The sequence below is a fragment of the Protopterus annectens genome, chromosome 2.part1 (assembly GCF_019279795.1).
Source record: "Protopterus annectens isolate FY-2018-M chromosome 2.part1, PAN1.0, whole genome shotgun sequence".
Lineage (NCBI taxonomy): Eukaryota > Metazoa > Chordata > Ceratodontiformes > Protopteridae > Protopterus > Protopterus annectens.
The window spans coordinates 1,227,650,764-1,227,668,126 of record NC_056729.1 but is presented as its reverse complement, the minus strand read 5'-3'; the positions used below and the strand labels follow the sequence as shown (position 1 = coordinate 1,227,668,126).

At 41.7% G+C, this 17,363-nt stretch overlaps 1 protein-coding gene across 1 annotated transcript in view; it reads left to right on the top strand.

Moving 5' to 3' along the window:
- The first annotated feature begins 2,898 nt into the window (after positions 1-2,898).
- The window catches only part of LOC122794395 (WD repeat and coiled coil containing), a 152,965-nt gene continuing 138,500 nt past the window's right edge, over positions 2,899-17,363 (top strand). The window contains exon 1 of the mRNA XM_044062755.1: positions 2,899-5,089. Coding sequence (XP_043918690.1) covers positions 3,191-5,089 — 1,899 coding nt within the window. The 5' untranslated portion in view covers positions 2,899-3,190. The remainder of the gene's footprint in view (positions 5,090-17,363) is intronic.

The window sequence follows — 17,363 nt, the reverse complement described above, 5'->3', positions numbered from 1 at the left end:
AAATTTTCACATCGGAGCTTTTAACTCAAGCTTAATGTCTCATAAACTCTGTAAGGCCTTCATGAGAGGTACATTTCTACTTAGACCCCCAGTGAAAGAGCCCCTTCCACCTTGGGATCTCAATTTGGTTCTGGCCTCCTTGATACTGCCACTCTTTGAACCAGCAGCCTCATGTTCTTTGAAATTTCTCTCTTGGAAAACTCTCTTCCTAGTTGCTATTACTTCTGCCAGACGTGTTTCAGAACTCCATGCCCTATGTGCTCGCCCTCCATACCTGGATTTTCACAAAGACAGAGTTTCTCTGAGAACCAACCCATATTTTCTACCTAAAGTTTGTTCAGAACACAATTTGAATCAATCCATTGAACTTCCTGTTTTCTCCCTAATCATTCCAACAAGGCAGAATACAGATTACACCAATCGGATGTGCATAGACAACTACGTTTTTATCTCCATAGAACTAAAGAGTTGAGAAAAGCAGATCAGTTGTTCCTTTCTTTGCTAACAACAAACAAGGCCTTCCAGTTTCTAAAGTAACCTTGTCAAAATGGTTATCAGACACCATTGTCTATACTTACCATTTGCGACAAAAAGATCTTCCAGCAAGACCCAAAGGTCACTCAACTAGGTCAGTAGCTACCTCGGTAGCTTTTCAATCTAGATTGCCCATAGATTCAATTTGTGCAGCAACTACTTGGGCAGATCGTCATACATTTATTTCTCATTACAAAGTAGATGTGGTCTCCCGGGGCAGGGCTTCCTCTGGTTCCACGGTTCTGAAGAGTCTGTTCCAATGAGCCACGCAGGATTGAGGTGCTAGGGATGCTGTCCCATCCAGCAAGAACGAAGGCGAGATTGGACAACTTAACATAAAGAAGTTATGTACCCACCATAACGTTCCATGTTAGTTGTCCTTCATCTCGCCTTCCTTCTTGCATCCCTCCCTCGAGGATTGAGAGGAGTTTATCAATGGTTTCACTGGCTAACTTGTTTAGTTTTTAGTTGCTTCCCAAGCAAACCATGACAATTTACTGTATTTCGGGGGTTTAATAATAATGGATTATCTTCTATGATTATGTCTAGTGTGAGCTATCTCAAATGAGATCTGGGTAGCTGACGATGGGCATTCTGGGATAAGGGGTAGCCTCGAGCCAGTAAAGAGCTCTCAAGCTATAGAAGTGACCACTTCTGAACCGAGGATCGGCTCCAAACCCATCCAGCAAGAAGGAAGGCGAGATGAAGGACAACTAACATGGAACGTTATGGTAGTTACATAACTTCTTTTTTTGGCCAAAAAGGGTTCAGGCCTTTGCACTGGCTGTGGGTATGGCTTCTCCTGCAAAATCTCTTTTTTTTCTACAAAAAAAAAAATCCATTTTGGGCATCTGGAAAGGTGGTACCCTATAACTACCAGTTCTTCCAGTACTGATTGGGAGCAGAGTTTAGTGGTTAACCAGTTCGGGACTTGTATTTCCAAAAGCAGACAAACTCTGTCAGAACCCCAGCAACTGGCCCTTCCTTGAGACATTTTTGAGCTTTTTCTTTTAGGGTTTAGACTCCTGGAACGTGGGGTCTGCAAACAACATTTTCGCTCTTCCTGAACACACGTTTGATTATGTTTGTGTCCAAAACTGAAGGACAGCAAGTGATGAGTGTAATGTCACTTTCTTTGCATCTGTATTTGTGTTTCCATTTAGTTAAATGGAAGTTTTTTCTTGCTGCTCTTCTATGGTCTGAATGAGTCTATATGGGGGAGGTGGACAAGACTGCTTTGAATAGTATTGTATGCATTGAAATTTGATGTGGGCACAGTGGTCATAAAGACAGGCAGGTAGGCAGAGCAGGCCTTCCCAGGTTAGAAGTCACGGGGTCATTTGAACATCTGTCTATCAACTGCCAATATATGTGTTGTCATCGGCAAATCTGTATATCTGTCAATCATGAGTGATTTGCATGTGAAATCACAAGCATTTTGCCTGCCAATCAAGGTAGACACACCCACACATTCACAGTCCTGAAAAGGGTACAGGGTTTGAATATAACCCATGAATTTGTGAAAATGACAAGTCAAAGTTTTTAACTCATTTCAATTTCCATTATAAAATACTTTACACATCTCAAACAATGAAAACAAAAAAGGCAAAATGCAACACTTTTGAACATGGGGTAGTACTCTGTTAAAAAATCTGTTAGTATTTGCATGTTAAAAGAACATCTACTAGCAAACTGACTTTACTACTTCCATTTGGAAATGCTTGAACTGTTGCCCTCACACGAAAGAATGACGGAACATTGCTCACCAGGAAAAAAAGCAGACACACAGTGGAACAAAGTTTCAACCAGCTAAGTGCGTGGTTACTGTCAACACCATATACCAAACCGTTCAAAACGCGCTGCAGCTTCTGTTTTAAAAATTAAGAAAGTGAAAGAATATAACCATAGCTCTCAACCAATCACAATCAGGGACAAATCCAGAAAAAAATCAGGGACACTTTTAAAATATTAGTTTTATTAACTTAGAGGCAATAATAGAATAACAGAATGTGAATTAATGTGTATTTCCTGAAGTGAAATAACTCTTGTCATTATTTAAGTATAATTCGCCACATTTTGTTCAAAGGGCACCAGTGTTAGCAGGAATTAAGAAGGACAGAGCTAAAGTATGAGTCAAAATCACAGGGACAGTTGAGAGGGAAACCAGCGCGGCGAATACACTTTAGTCGTCCTTTCATTTCCGTAACTTTCTTAGAAAATTAAATCCCGTACGTCTAATAGGTTTAGCGTCATTTTCGCTTTAACAAGACCATCAAATCGGAAAACGAAGTGGGCGGTGCTAGCCAATAGTAACTGTTTTCAAAAACAGGAAGTGAAGGCAGCTTCAGATTTGACTATTATCTGGGGCATAGTCGGACTTGAGCTATTATCTCATTAAGTTGTTGATAAGACTTTAACGGCATCCTTTTGAGACGGCAAGCTTATTGATAGGCAGAGTAATTGTGACTTGTTTTCATTTGTTGATAGAGACGTTTCTGTGTGATCACGTTTGTTGTTTGATGGTGTCTTGCAGACTCACTCACTTGATAAGAATTTTTAAGCCATTTTGTATCATGTGCGGGCACTGGACGTAAATTACCCTTTTTCTTTCATCAGTAAGTGATCTGACCTGTTGTGTGTTTAGAAGGGGGCGAATATGGATTTAGGGAAAGCGAAGCTTCTGAGGACTGGCCTTAATACGTTAAGACAATGTATTCATCCTGTGTATGGAATAGCGTGGACAGATGGGAAGCAGGTGGCTTTGACTGGCTTGGACCTAAGGAGCGATGAGCCCAAATTTGGAGTTACTACCGTAATCGGGCAGTTTGAGCACGTCCACGGACTGTATTGGAGCCATGTGTATTCTGCTGGAAGTTCAGCTCTTCTTGCGGTTCAACATAAAAAACACATTTCGATCTGGCAGATCACTAGGGTGCAAGAACAGAACCGGCTTTTGGTTTCTCAAACGTGCGAAGCCAGTGAACCCTTTCCATTGCTTCCCCAAGGTTGCGTGTGGCATCCAACGAAGGATGTCCTTGCAATATTAACTAAACGAGATGCTTCAATCTTATATGCTGTGCGCGCAGATAATTGTCGGGTTAAAGTCGATATCAAAGGCAGTGGGCTAATACATGGGACTTGTTGGACAAAGGACGGCAGTCGATTAGTCATTGCCATTGGCAGTGCCCTACACTCTTACATTTGGAATGATGTTCAAAAGACAGCTAATGCTTGTACGTTTTGCCCTATATTCGATGTGGGGAGCTACATCTGTGCAATTGAAGCAACCTTAGATTCTCAAGTTGCAGTGGCCACAGAGCTGCCCCTGGATAAAATATGTGGTCTGAACGCGGGCATTGCATTTGACGTTTCCAATGGTACTGGAACAGAAATGGTGTCCTCCAACTCTCCTGTTTTGGTTGTAAATGAGCACTCCGTAGGCATGAGAAGACGGTCTATGGGTTCTGAAAGGTCATTATCTGCTGACTCTACATCCTCTTCTTTGTCTGGTCCTGTAGATCTAACTCATATTCTCGCAAACCATCGAAAGTCTGACCCTAGCCCTTTAATTCACCTGAGACGCAGGGATTACCTTACAGGAAGCGGCCAAGATTCATCTCGTCTTATTTTGGTAACGTTTGAAAGGAAAGTGACGACCACTAAAAAAGTTAACATTCCTGGCATTTTGGTCCCTGATATAATAACATTTGACTCTAGAGCTCACGTTGTGGCAGTAGCTTCTAATACCTGCAGCACTATTTTGGTGTATTGTGTAACCTCCTCAGGCATGCCCAATGTTCAGCAAATTCAGTTGGAGAGAAACGAAAGGCCAAAAGGTCTTTGCTTCTTGACTGATAAAATATTGTTGATTATGGTAGGAAAGCAGAGAGCCAGTGAGCCAGCATTCCTTCCTTCTTCTTCAAACTCTGATAAATATTTTGTTAGACTGATGATCAAAGATATTGTTTTTGAAGATGATGCTTCAACTATGTCTGGGACAAGTTTAGACTCTGGTGTGAGCTTCCCTGGTGCCAGGGTTTCTGAAAGTATGCCCCAAGATCATCATATGGCAAGTAAGGAGCTTTTAATACCAGGCAGCAATGCTGTTGTATCTCCTACTGGTAAACGAAGGCTTATAGAAGAAATAAGGAGCTCAGGGTGTGAGCAGAGTCAAGGGTCGCATATATCAGATTTACCTGACATGCTTCATCCAAAGTGTGCCACTTTGGGATTGGAAGGCCTTGATGCTGAACCAGTTAATCGATCTTTCATTCTGCATGGAATAAGCTCTCCTGGCAAAATACGGAGTAGACCCTTGTCTCCAAGACAAGAATCAGAGAATTTTAATCAGGATTCTGGTTTGACTAAAAATATAATGCCAAATGAAAAATCTCTGGATAAACTGTCCAGGAATTTGGAGAAACTATGCACTAGTTTTGTGGAGGTGCAGCAGTGCCTTTCAGATTTAACAGACTTCACAAAAAATGGGAAGAGGATGTCACCAGGAGGTTATCCTGCATCATCAGAGCCACCTTTTGTTTATGTTATATGTCAGGTAATTTGAAAATTAATAAGTTTGACTTGAACGACTATAGCAGGTAACAGTGAATTTGTAATACATTATCACTGCATTGGCTGTACTGCTAATATATATACTCTGCCTTTTATAGGGCTTCATATTTAAAATCACTTAACCCTATAAGCCTACTGGATTCACAGACCCTTTTCATGGGCAACTGGGAGTAGTACTGGGTTAAGTCCCTTGCAGAGTTGCACATTAGGCATGAATGTTGCAGGAATCGAGCCTAGGACTGCTGCTGGGTTATAGGTCTAATTGCAGCACATAGTTTTAAACTCTGTACAGAACTGTCAACCATATCTACATAAAAAGTTCCATAGGAATTATTTACACATCTGTAAAATATATCAAGTCTTGCCTGCAAATGGGCAGATCTACCAAGTCAGCAAAAGGAAGTGAAATAAATACATCATTTATTTTTGGTCATTAATGAAAAGAAGTGTCCACTCGTAGTGTATTAAAGCACTGACATTTTAGTTTTTTTAACAGAAACCGCTAAGAAATAATCAAGTAAGCTTAAGAAGTCCTACATAATAAAGAGGACAACTGAGCACTGAATAGTTAAGTACATAGCCCCAGACCAGCATGCCAGCTTGTGGTGGGGTGATATACATACTAAGCAAAGGAACAGTCCATGGAATATAACTTGGCTGACAAATGGCTGCATATTACTTTAAAATGTATAATATGCTATGTGACATAAACAGTAGAATGACAGCCGAACATACAGATAAGGGAATATTTATACCCATAGTTGATCTGTGCTATTGAAGTGAGAACTTGTAAATAGTTAGGGGAGAGAATGCGTGTGTGTTGTTTTTGCATGTATGCCTTTTTGAGCTTTTGAAGTAGAAGATTCAGTGTGCAAGTTACTGAACATGTAGTTATAGTAAGACTGGGGGATGGAAAGCAACACTGAAGGATTTGAAAGTTATTCAGATGAACACTTTTGAGATTGCCAGCAATGACCTACTAGGTATTTGTTGAGCAGAAAGGAGAGTAACGGGGATAAACTGTATTGGGAAGGCTTGTAAGGTACTGCTGGGAATGACAGCAGTAGGCAGTAGACAGTAAAAGGCATTGGAGAAATGACAGAAATAACAAGAGAAGTGGATAAAATGGGGCAGGTTGTTACTTTGAAGAAAGAATATAGAAAACTGCTTAGCAGTAAAGAATGTTCTATGAATGACTGTCATGGAAGTGGGTGAAATTATATTGGCATTAGAAAGATGCAGACTGATGGTGGAATGAAGAGGTAAATTAAAACAATGTGAACACAATTATGAATGTAACATATGTAGTATTTATCCTTGGGATAGAAAATAATGGAAGGATTAAGAGAAGTGATGAATTAGAGTATTTGGCTCAATGGCAACATTTATGAAAGAAACAATGTGTGGAATGATGGTGGCTGTGTAAGAGAAATATTGTCTTGGTGTAAAGAGATGTAATCACTTTTTCTTGCTGGGCTTCACTGTCAGGTGTGGGAAAGATGTGTAAGAGAATATTCCACTGATTTGCTTCAAACATCAGTAAACTGTGAAATGGGGATACAAGGATGTTTGTAGTTAGATGCATGTCAGGAGGTAAGAAAGACAGAGAGGCGATGCTGTCCTATTGTGGCAAAATACACTAGATCTGAAGTGTAACGTTTAGTGTAGTGCCTGCCACAGATATGCTGGAAAGTGCATGGCATTACTTAACCAAACACTGTGATTTTAAAGCTGGGACAGCTTGGGCAAACTGACTTCAGAATGTGGAAAGTTAATTAAATGAAGGCCACTCTTGCCCCCACTCCAGCTTTTTACTAGTACTGCAGATCATAAAAATTCCTAGGCAGTTTTGTTAGCGCTGAACCAAAGTCAAAAGCCATTAAGTGTTTGCCGAATCATAGTTTCGGTGACATAGAGCACTGGGCAAGAAACAGGAAAGGTTAGGTTGCCATTTTTAACGTGGATTGATAGTCTTTGGGTGGACACCAGATGTAACTGTAGGGGAAGATCAAGTTGACTAAAATGGATTGAGGAGCATGGACAAAAGTAGGACTTCTCCTGAAATGAGAATGAAAAGACGGATGGAGACATAGACAATGACATAAATTCAAGAGGGATACCCAAAATGGATCTGAGACAAGTTTGTTCACGTCAAGGTTGAATGGCGAGAGAGGAAGTAGGGATATGGCATGTTTCATCTTCAGGATATTAGTGTTCTGGAAATTAGTAAGAACATATACTTTCTTTGTGAATGGCTATGTTTCAGGCATTTTTAGGATGCAGAGATGCAGTAACTCTTAGCCACACTACAAAATCTTGGTTAATTTCTAGACCTAATTCTTGTTATGGCAACATGTAACAAAATGTACAGTAATTGGGTGTCTACTTTTTGCTATTTTGGTAGTGTCATGTTCTTGTTAAATGGAGAGCAGTGCAAATTATGTGGTTTAAAGACAAGCCTGTGCTGTCTCTGTGGAAGTCAGAAGTTTCCAAAAATAAGAAAAAAGTGGGACAGGACTGCAGAATGTTATTGTGAGTTCATGTATATGCTGGTCATGATGGTTGTAGGAAAATTCCTTAACTTGCTTAATTGTTAATGCTGTTCACCACACAAAAATGCAAGACAAAAGCATTTACTGAAGAAAGTAATTCAAAAAAATGTTTTGCATTGGAAAAGTGTCCTGCAGTTCTTTGTTTATTTATTTGACATTTGTTTACCGGGGTGTTCTGACTGGGTCTACAGCACCCGTTTTCGGCAGAGAAAAGTTCCACATACAGTACAATACAAATCCAATATGGCCCACAAACAATACAAGCAACATGAAGAATACTATACAAAACAAGATGAATGTAAACTAGGTTACAAGATGTCCTACACATCTGGATAATTCTATACAGTTATGTCATTATAGACAATTTTAGTCATACTAACAACATATACATAGCCTATGAGTAGATAGTGTATAATTATAGTATGTAGGTAGTACGTAGGTAGTACAGTATAGTACCTGAAAAATAAAATGGTTTAAGTTAGGAAAATAGTAGCTGAAGAGTTGGTGATGCAGAAAGATAGTGAGAGAGTTAAGATGAATAGAGGCATTACAGACTGAGCAGTATCTTAAGGGTATTGTATAGAAACAGGGAAGGAGTTAGGAGAGACTTAGGATCTTGCAAACTGTGAAGGAGTGAGATGTGATAGAAGAAGGGTATGAAGCTAGTGTGGAAGAAGAGCTGAGCATTAGGCTGGATTTATACAGGAGCAGAGCCATGTATTTTTGAGATGATTTTTTAAAGAGGTTTTACAGTGGGTTAGGCTAGGCATAGACCTGGTAGGTAGAGGTAGTGAATTCCATAGTGTAGATACAGAATATGAATACAGAGAGTGACCTTTTTTTGTGGGTTTTCAGATAGCCAAGAGATTTTGGACTTCTGATCGTATGGATCTATTTGGTGTGTAAGTTGTGACTAGATTGGCTAGCTCAGGGCAGGCATTAGGCTTGAAAATAAGGTTGTGCAAAGTGGATAGCTGAATGAAAGCAAGTTGGTTATGGAGTTCTGTCCAGTTTAGTTCTAGTTGCGGATTACAGTGGTTTGTGTGATATTTAGAGTTTGTGGCAAAGTTCACAACTTTGTTGTAGTGTCTGTTCTGCACCCCTTATTCAATGTACATAACTCTGAGGTTATTGCGTACTGTGAAATGGGAATTAGCCATACCAGCAACATTTGAGCAGGTTTTGATCAGCTATATCTTTAGACATTTGAATTCAGATGCAGGCACTATTTGTGCAGTGGATGTTGATCAGTGAACTAAATGATGCTCGTAGCTACAGTGAGGATATGGATAGTGACAGCTGTTTTGACATAGGAGGCAAGGATACAGTCTGACAATAGAATTGCAGCTTTTTCAGCCAAGGTAACTTTCACAGAAATTGGCTTTGGGGGTTAGAGGGAGACTGTGACATTAGAGAATACCGATTCGAGAAGGAGTGTGAGGTTAGGTTGAGAGCTCTGAAAACTGAGTGAGATATCTAAATTTAAAGTCTTCATGGTAGTCAGTTTATTCGCAAGAATTAGCAGAGTATGCTATGGTTATGTCAAGGACAGAAGCTCATCCTGACCAGAAAAAAAGTATGGAACCAGGTGAGGAACATTTGAATATAAAATTAAAAAATGAGAGAGGTGAGGTGAACAGAACATTTTGAATATAAATTTGGAAGGTGAAAGTCAAGTGAGGTAAACAATATATTAGAGTGCAGTGTGGTACAGGAAGTTAAATAGTTACATTAACTGTGTTTTTCCTGGAGCACAAGTTGAAACTCACTCCTTGGTTCATGTTAGAGTGAAGCAGCTGCTTTGACCGATACTGCTGTGTGCTGTTTTGGGTTGCTTCTCCCTTGTGGAGTGTTTTCTGACCATGGAGTTGGTGTATACAAGTTCAAGGAGATGCAGGGATAAAAAAAAAGTTTAGTTTGACCAGGCTCTGTAGCATAGTGGGAGGAATCCCTAACTATGACCCAGACAATCTGAGTCTGACTAGTAGCTATGCCGCTATAAAAGCTGGGAATGGGAGGATGGAAGTGAGTGACTCTGAATCCTAGAGGGTGAAAAATGGTGGTCCTGGTTGGCCAGATAACTCCCGTATAAATGATTGGTTGGATAATAACAATGGCCACATGACAGGAAGGGACATATTTGGTATTCAGGATTATGATGGAAGAATACATTTGCCAGGGGAGGGCATAGAGCCCTAGCCATGCACCTTGACATGACATAAAAAAACCTTTCTGTTACACTACCACTGCTAAGAGAAATTTGAGATGAATTTGGGTTTATGGGCATAGAATGTCCCCAGTAGTGATGCTGGTGTTTATCAGCCACAAGGGAGGTGAAGTTAGGGACTTAACCACAAAATCCTTGTTTGCCTGTCTGTATGTTTACCTCTGAGGACGGGAGGGTTGATGTTTCACAAAACATCAGTGGAGAAATTGTATAACATTTTTTGTGCTACTCCATTACATTGGATGTAATAGACAAGTGTGTGCACTGTTGAGATCAAGTTGTTGCAATCCAAACAATCTAGTGTCAGTGTCTCATAATGGAGCCAGTAATTAGGAAACATTAAACAACTTTTGTTCATATCATTGTGGTTTACTATGCTGTTTTGTCAGATGTGCCTTGGTCAGAAGGGATTGAAACAGGCCATAATTTTGAGATCACCTTGACATCATGATTCAGTTATTGCATGATGAATAGCAAAAAGAGAGTTTTAGGATGAAAGAGTCAAGTGCTGAGAATGGTAGACGAGAAGCCATTTGAAATAAGACTAGAAGAATTGTGGTAGTGGGTCACAGTGTAAAGTAGCCCTCCTGCTCACCTAAGTGACTAGTGTTGACCCTAACTGTACACCATACCTTTCTGTAACACGGCTTCTATTAGGACAAATAAAAAATATCCATATAGCCAAATGGGTAGAGTTATGGCCTCATGAGCAGTAAGTGCAGGGTTTGAATACATGGAAGGGAAAATAAGTATTTCAGCCAGATGGAGTTGCTGCATATCCGTAAGTCAGACTCTACTTGCGCAACCCGTATGCAACACAGTGACCTGGTCTGTGACATTAATAGAACTTGATGGGATAGATTTGTGTCCCAAAGATTCTCCCATCTGTGGAATAGACTCACTCTCCATGTCAAGCAGAGTACCTCTCTAGCCCTCTTTAAGAGGAACCTGGATGACTGGATGGGAAATGGAAAATACACCCCTGGGATCCCACCTGTGTTCCTGCTGGACAGAGGAACAGGTGCTGACTTTGAAGGAACATGGGTGAAAATCTTGGCTAGGCTTATAAGGGCCTCCAGGCCAATAGCCTAGTATCATCCTATGAACCTATGAAATTAATTTTGGTTGGGTTATGGTTAATGCACCAAGAATTGAAATTAGTTTCCTTTTTCGATGTACTGGGTTTTAGTTATGTATGTTGCCTTTATTGTGGATGGTCAACATGTTTTGTGTATTGATCACATATTTATAAATATGTGTGATTTTGTGTATGTATGTATGTATGTATATATATATATATATATATATATATATATATATATATATACCTATAAATACATATACAATGATATGTATATGTGTTTGTGTACATGTATGTATGTATGTATTGTGATGTCCATGCACTGACCCAGTAATCAAGGAGCCTCAATCCTCACCACTGGCAATAGTGAGAGATGTACACAATGGGAGGATGATAAGTACACACACAGTAAAGTACGATTTCCCTTAAAAGCACACAGAGATCACAGTCAGTCTGGGGGCTGGTTTCTCCCTATTTCTCCAGATCCCCAATAAGACTCCCCACTGGCACAACTATAAGGTTAAGATCTCAGCTGAGGGGTCAAGCCAAGACCTCCAGCACCCTTTCTGTCCAACCAGTGCTTCGTGTCCCTGCCCAAGTAGCTGACACACACACACACTCTCTGAGATTTGATTTATATACAAACACGCACAGGTTTACTAGCTATGCCCCCTTCTGCCCAGACTGTAAGGTAGTTATCACTGTCACCAACCCTTCTTTATCAGCTACTATAAGGCCCTTATAAAGGGTGGCCAATACTACTGTGTAATGTTACTATTTATCCAAATGGTAGTTTTTGACCAAGTGCCAAGCTATTAGGAGTGGCCTGTATAGTGTCACTAAATACATATGCAAATACTTTGAGAGCTTAAGTATGTCTCACAAATATCAGCCACAAAGATAGGTTTAAATATATTTAATAATAAATAATAAAACAATAAGATAGTAATTAACTCAGTTACTTCAGAGTTCAAAATCACAGGAAATATTTTAAAACAACATTGCAGGAGAGTATGAAATAAATAGAGAAAACATCTAAACTAATTTTTACTATATTCCTATCTATATCTAAAAGAAATTACTGTACCCTGGTTACTTACTATTAGTAAGGCAAGTGCAGATGGTGGATGTTTCCAGGTCAAAGACAAAATATAAAATGTACCATCTCTCTCTATCTCTCTCTCAGAGAGTTCTTAAATTAATATCAAACATTACTGCTTGGCTAGTTTGGATGACATCGCTCTGTTACCTGACTTCATTTCACAGCCTAAACAGATACTAAGAATTTTAACATCTCTGTTAAAAATACATATCTCTTAGATGTGCAGCTGCTAGGAAGTCATAAAGTAATTAAACACTTTACATTTTAAACCTAGTAATTAGTTTTCTTTTCAGACAATAGAAAAACTTATCTCTAGACATTGTCTGCTTGCTGCATTGAAACTTTTATAGCACATCGTAAAGCACTTAATTTCAACTTATTTATGTGAAGTTTTGGATGCTAATCTTTTGTGTTCCAGCAGGGTATGCTGTGGTTACATTCTTGAAGCTCAGTACTGTACAAACCCTGTTCAACACACCATTTTGTACCAGTAGTTCAGTATACACATAACATATAGTTCTCTTACATTTGTAAGACAAGCATATGAATCATGTTGATATTCACATATGACATAGGTAGGTACTAGGCTATCAGCCCAAGGGCCTACATAAGCCTAGCCAACAAAGTTCCCCGGCTTACGCCACCCAAGAAAGTTATTTTCCTGTGCCACTGTCGAGCAGAGACACAGAAGTGATCCCTGGGGTGTATTTCCTATTTCTCATCCACTCACCAAGATTTTTCTTGAAGAGTGCTAATGAAGAACTTTGCTTGACATAGATGGGTAGCCTGTTCCAGAGTATGGGAAGTCTCTGGGGCAGGAATCTTAACCCTCCAGCATGTCCTGTTTATTGTGGTGACAAGGTTTAGGTCCCTAGAGCGTGTAGCTTGGAGGGATTGGGATTTCTTTAGGTGTAGCATGTCCAACAGCTCTGGGTTTGATATAGCTTTATATGTTAGGCAGAGATCACCTCGGAGTAGGCGATATGCTACGGAGTAAAGCTGGAGATTTTTGAGGTGGTCAGTGTAGGGCATTTGTTTGAGGCCAGTAATCCTCTTTATGAGGTACTTCTGTGGCCTTTCCAGCTGCTGCAGATGTCTTGTGATGTACATTCCAAAAGGGGCATTGTACTCTATTATGAGTCTAATGAGTGTCGAGTAGAGGGGAACATTGACCTCTTTTTTTCTTGGATAAGAACCCTTTTATGATGAGGTGTGCCACATAGAAGGACTTCCTGACTACTGTGGCGATGTGATTATCAAAGGAGAGACTACTGTCCACCTGGGTCCCAAGGTCTCTTATCACACATTCGGTGTTAAGTAGATTGCTGCCTATGTGGTAGTTCATGGGTACAGAGTTTTTACCAAAGGGGATGACACTGCACTTTTTGGCATTGAGCTTGAAACCATGGCTCTGACACCAGGCATCTGACTCAGCGAGGCCCTTCTGTAGGATGTCAATATCATTTGGGGACTTGACTATGGCTCCTAGTTTGCAGTCATCTGCGAACTTTGTTAGCCAGAGGCCTTCTGTGTTAGCCTGTACTGCAGAGAAGTAGATACCAAACAGGAGAGGTCCCAGGATGGAACCATGTGGTACTCCACTTGTCACTGCTTTTATATATATATATATATATATATATATATATATATATATATATATATATATCATTAACATATAATTATTTACAGAATTCCAGATAGCTGGGCTGGCAGTGCCACAATCCCCCTCCTGAAAACTCAAGCTAGTTTTTCAAGTGACCCTTGAGAAACGTTGCTTGAGCCTATCTGGGAATACCTCAGCCCATTTCCTGTCTTTAGAGCCCATCTGCGTTGGTATTGCTAACCCCACTGCAGTGCTGCACTGTCATATCATATGCTTACAATCCTAGGCTCCACCTTAGTAATTCAACATTTTGCTGGCTGGCTCGATGTAGCCATGTTAAGGGACTGTGGTCTTTAACTACAGTGAATTTCCTTCCATACACATAAGGGGGAAGTTTCTGCGGTGCCCACACTATGGCTCGGCATTCCTTTTCTACAGCTGCATAGCATTCATCCCTGGGTTGGAACCTATGACTGAAATAAACCACTGGGTGCTCTTCTCCATCTTAAGAAACCTTGCTAAGTACAGCCCTCCCACCCCATGGTTTGAAGCATCCACCTGCACAACAAATTATTTGCTGTAATCTGGACTGACCAGCATAGGGGCTCCTCCCAAAGCTCCTTTAAGCTTCTGAAATGCCTGCTTACATGCTGGGTTCCATACTACCTTATCTGGCTTGTTTTTCCCTGTCAGGTCTGTGAGGGGAGCAGCTATGGTATTATAAGTGGGGACGAACTTTCTGTAGTACGTTGATGTCCATAAGAATGTTCTCACCTGCTTTTTGTGAACAGGGGCAGGCATGCCTGAATGGCTTCCACTTTGGTAGGTTCCGGCCTGATCGATCTTACCACTCCCCATTCTATGTCTCAGGTAGGAGACCTCTGCCATACCCACCTGACATTTGCTGGGCATAATGGTCAACCCTGCCCTTTCTAGTCTGCCCAGCTCGTCCCTGACATGCTGAAGGTGCTCTGGTCAGGAATGGCTGTAGATGGTAATATCATCTAGGTAAGCAAGGGCAAAATCTCCTGCTCCTGCTAGGATATGATCTACCAGTCTTTGGAAAGTTGCTGGGGCATTTTTCATCCCAAAGGGCATCCTCGTGAACTCATACAAGCCAAAAGGAGTCACAAAGGCTGACCTCTCTCTAGCACTGGGAGTCAAGGACACCTGCCAGTAACCCTTGTTAAGATCAATAGTGGTACGATGCTTAGCCCCACCTAACCACTCTAGGGCTTCATCTGTCCTAGGCATGGGGTAAGCATCTGACAATTTAATTTCCTGTCGTCCACACAGAACCTGGTGCTGCCATCCTTCTTTGGTACCAGCACCACTGGGGAGGCCCAACGACTGCTGGACTCCTGAATTACCCCTAGTTCCAACATTTTCTGTATCTGCTCCCTCAGAGTCTGTTTGACTCTCTCAGGCACCCTATAAGGGGCCTGCTTAATAGGCCTTTGGGGTCCTGTATCCACATGGTGCTGCACCAGGTGGGTACACCATGGTTTTCCAGTGAACATGCACTCCAAACTCCTGTAACACTGCCCAGATTTCTCAAACCTGGGTAGGGGATAGCTTCTGGGACATTGCTACCCCTTCCAGTGAGGTGTCATTTCGAACCTCACTGAGGAGATCAGTCACCAGGTCCCCCTCAGACTCCTCCTGCCATCCACTGCAAATACTCAGCACAAGGGCCTTCCTATCTTGGAAATGTTTTATCAGTCATGTTAAGGTTTTATCAATCATGTTAACATGGTACAGTTTGTGCCCCTGCCTCCTACCTAGCAGTTCTACCATGTAGTTAACATCATTGCCCTTCCTTACTACCTTGTAGGGTCCCTCCCATGCTGCCTGCAGCTTCTTGTGTCTGACAGGAATGAGAACCATTACCTGCTGCTCTACAGCATGCTCTCTAACTCGAGCATTCCTGTCATACCAGACCTTTTTTTCTGCTGTTGGGCTTTTGCCAGGTTCTCCTGGGCCAAGCCCATGAGTTCCCTGAGCCTTGTCCTGAGGATTAGGACATATGCCACAACAAACTCCTTGTGGGATTTACACTCACCCTCCTACTCATCTCGAGTCAAATCTAGAGGTCCCCTCATCCTATGCCTATACAACTCAAAGGGTGAAAAACGTGTGGAATCCTGGGGCACCTCTCTGTAAGCAAACAGATGGGGAAATATTTGTCCCACCCCCTCTTAAACTGGTCTGCAAATGCCCATAGCATCGTCTTGAGTGTAGAGTTTAACCTCTCAACAAGACCATTACTCTGGGGATGTAGGGGTGGACTTTAGGTGCTTCACCCCACAGTGCTTCCAAAGACAAGCCAGCAGGTCTGACATGAATATGACAACTCTGTCAGTCAGTATTTCTTTTGGGAAACCTACCCTGCTGAAAATTTCTAACAAAGCATTTGCCACCTTTTCTGCCTCAATGGAGGACAGGGTATCAGGTAGCATAATCTACTACAACTAGGATGTACTTTTTCCCTGTGGAACTTGGAGGTACTCAGAGGCCCCGCAATATCCATACTACCCTGTGAAATGGTTCCTCATTCACAGGCAAAGACATCAAAGGAGCTTTCACCTTGTCTCCTGCCTTTTGGTACTTCTCACAGGTCCTGCAGCATCTTGTTACATCTGTGGAAATCCAAGGCCAATAAAAGTTCTGTATAACACGTCTCTTTGTATGATTTATGCCCATATGACTTGCAAAGGTAATATCATGGGCTATGGCTAGAAGTGCCAGATGGAAGACTGTGGGCACTGCCAGCTGCTGTATTCTCTCACCCTCTAGCCCTCCCTCAGGGGTCCACTCTCTGTACAGTAACCCTTTGTCCCCAGTATACAGATTCCCTCTTCCCCTGAGAATCCGGTGCCTCATTAGCTACATCTCTCTGGCCTTGTAATGTAGGGTCTGAGAGCTGAGCCTGGGTACTACTACTCACTTCTGCCCTTTCAGTCACTCTGTCCACGGGAACATCAGTACCCACAAGCAGCTGTGGCTCACCTTCACTCTCACTGCTACAGGGTAGCTCCCTCCCTGAAGTAACCAACTTACCAGTCCTTGCTGTAAGTGTACAGTCTGTCTGGGTCTCCCCGCAGGCTACTAGACCAACAAGCCTGACTGCATGCACACATGGTACTGCATTATCAAAGTCATTCCCTATCAAGGCATCTGCAAGGATATCCTCAAACACACCTACTTGCTTGCCTCCTTTTCCACCCTTCCAGTCAAGGTGAACCCTAGCCAAAGGTATTTGGAATGGGGTCTCTCCTAAAGCTCTGACTGGAGTAGACTGCCCATCCAAGTAGTGCTCCTCTGTAACCATTGCAGGCTTCACAATGGTTAGGTCAGAGGCTGCCTCTCTCTTAGGTATGGCCTCTTTCCCATTCATTAAGATAGGATATAACCTCTTGTAGTAGTTTGGTACCCTTGTTGTCTCAAGACAACCCACTGTTGGTATTTTGTCATACCCACTTAGTGGCTGTCCCTTTTGTTCCCCACCTTTCCTTTGTGGACATCTAATGCTACATGGTCCCACTGGCTGCATTTAAAACATTTAACCCTTATTTCTGGATGTGTACCTGGACTAGTGGCTTTCCCTGCTACTGGCGGACTCTGTAGGGACAGACTGTGCTGCCCACCATGGGTTCCCTTAGACCAGTAGGCAGCACTGTGTGTCTCTTTTC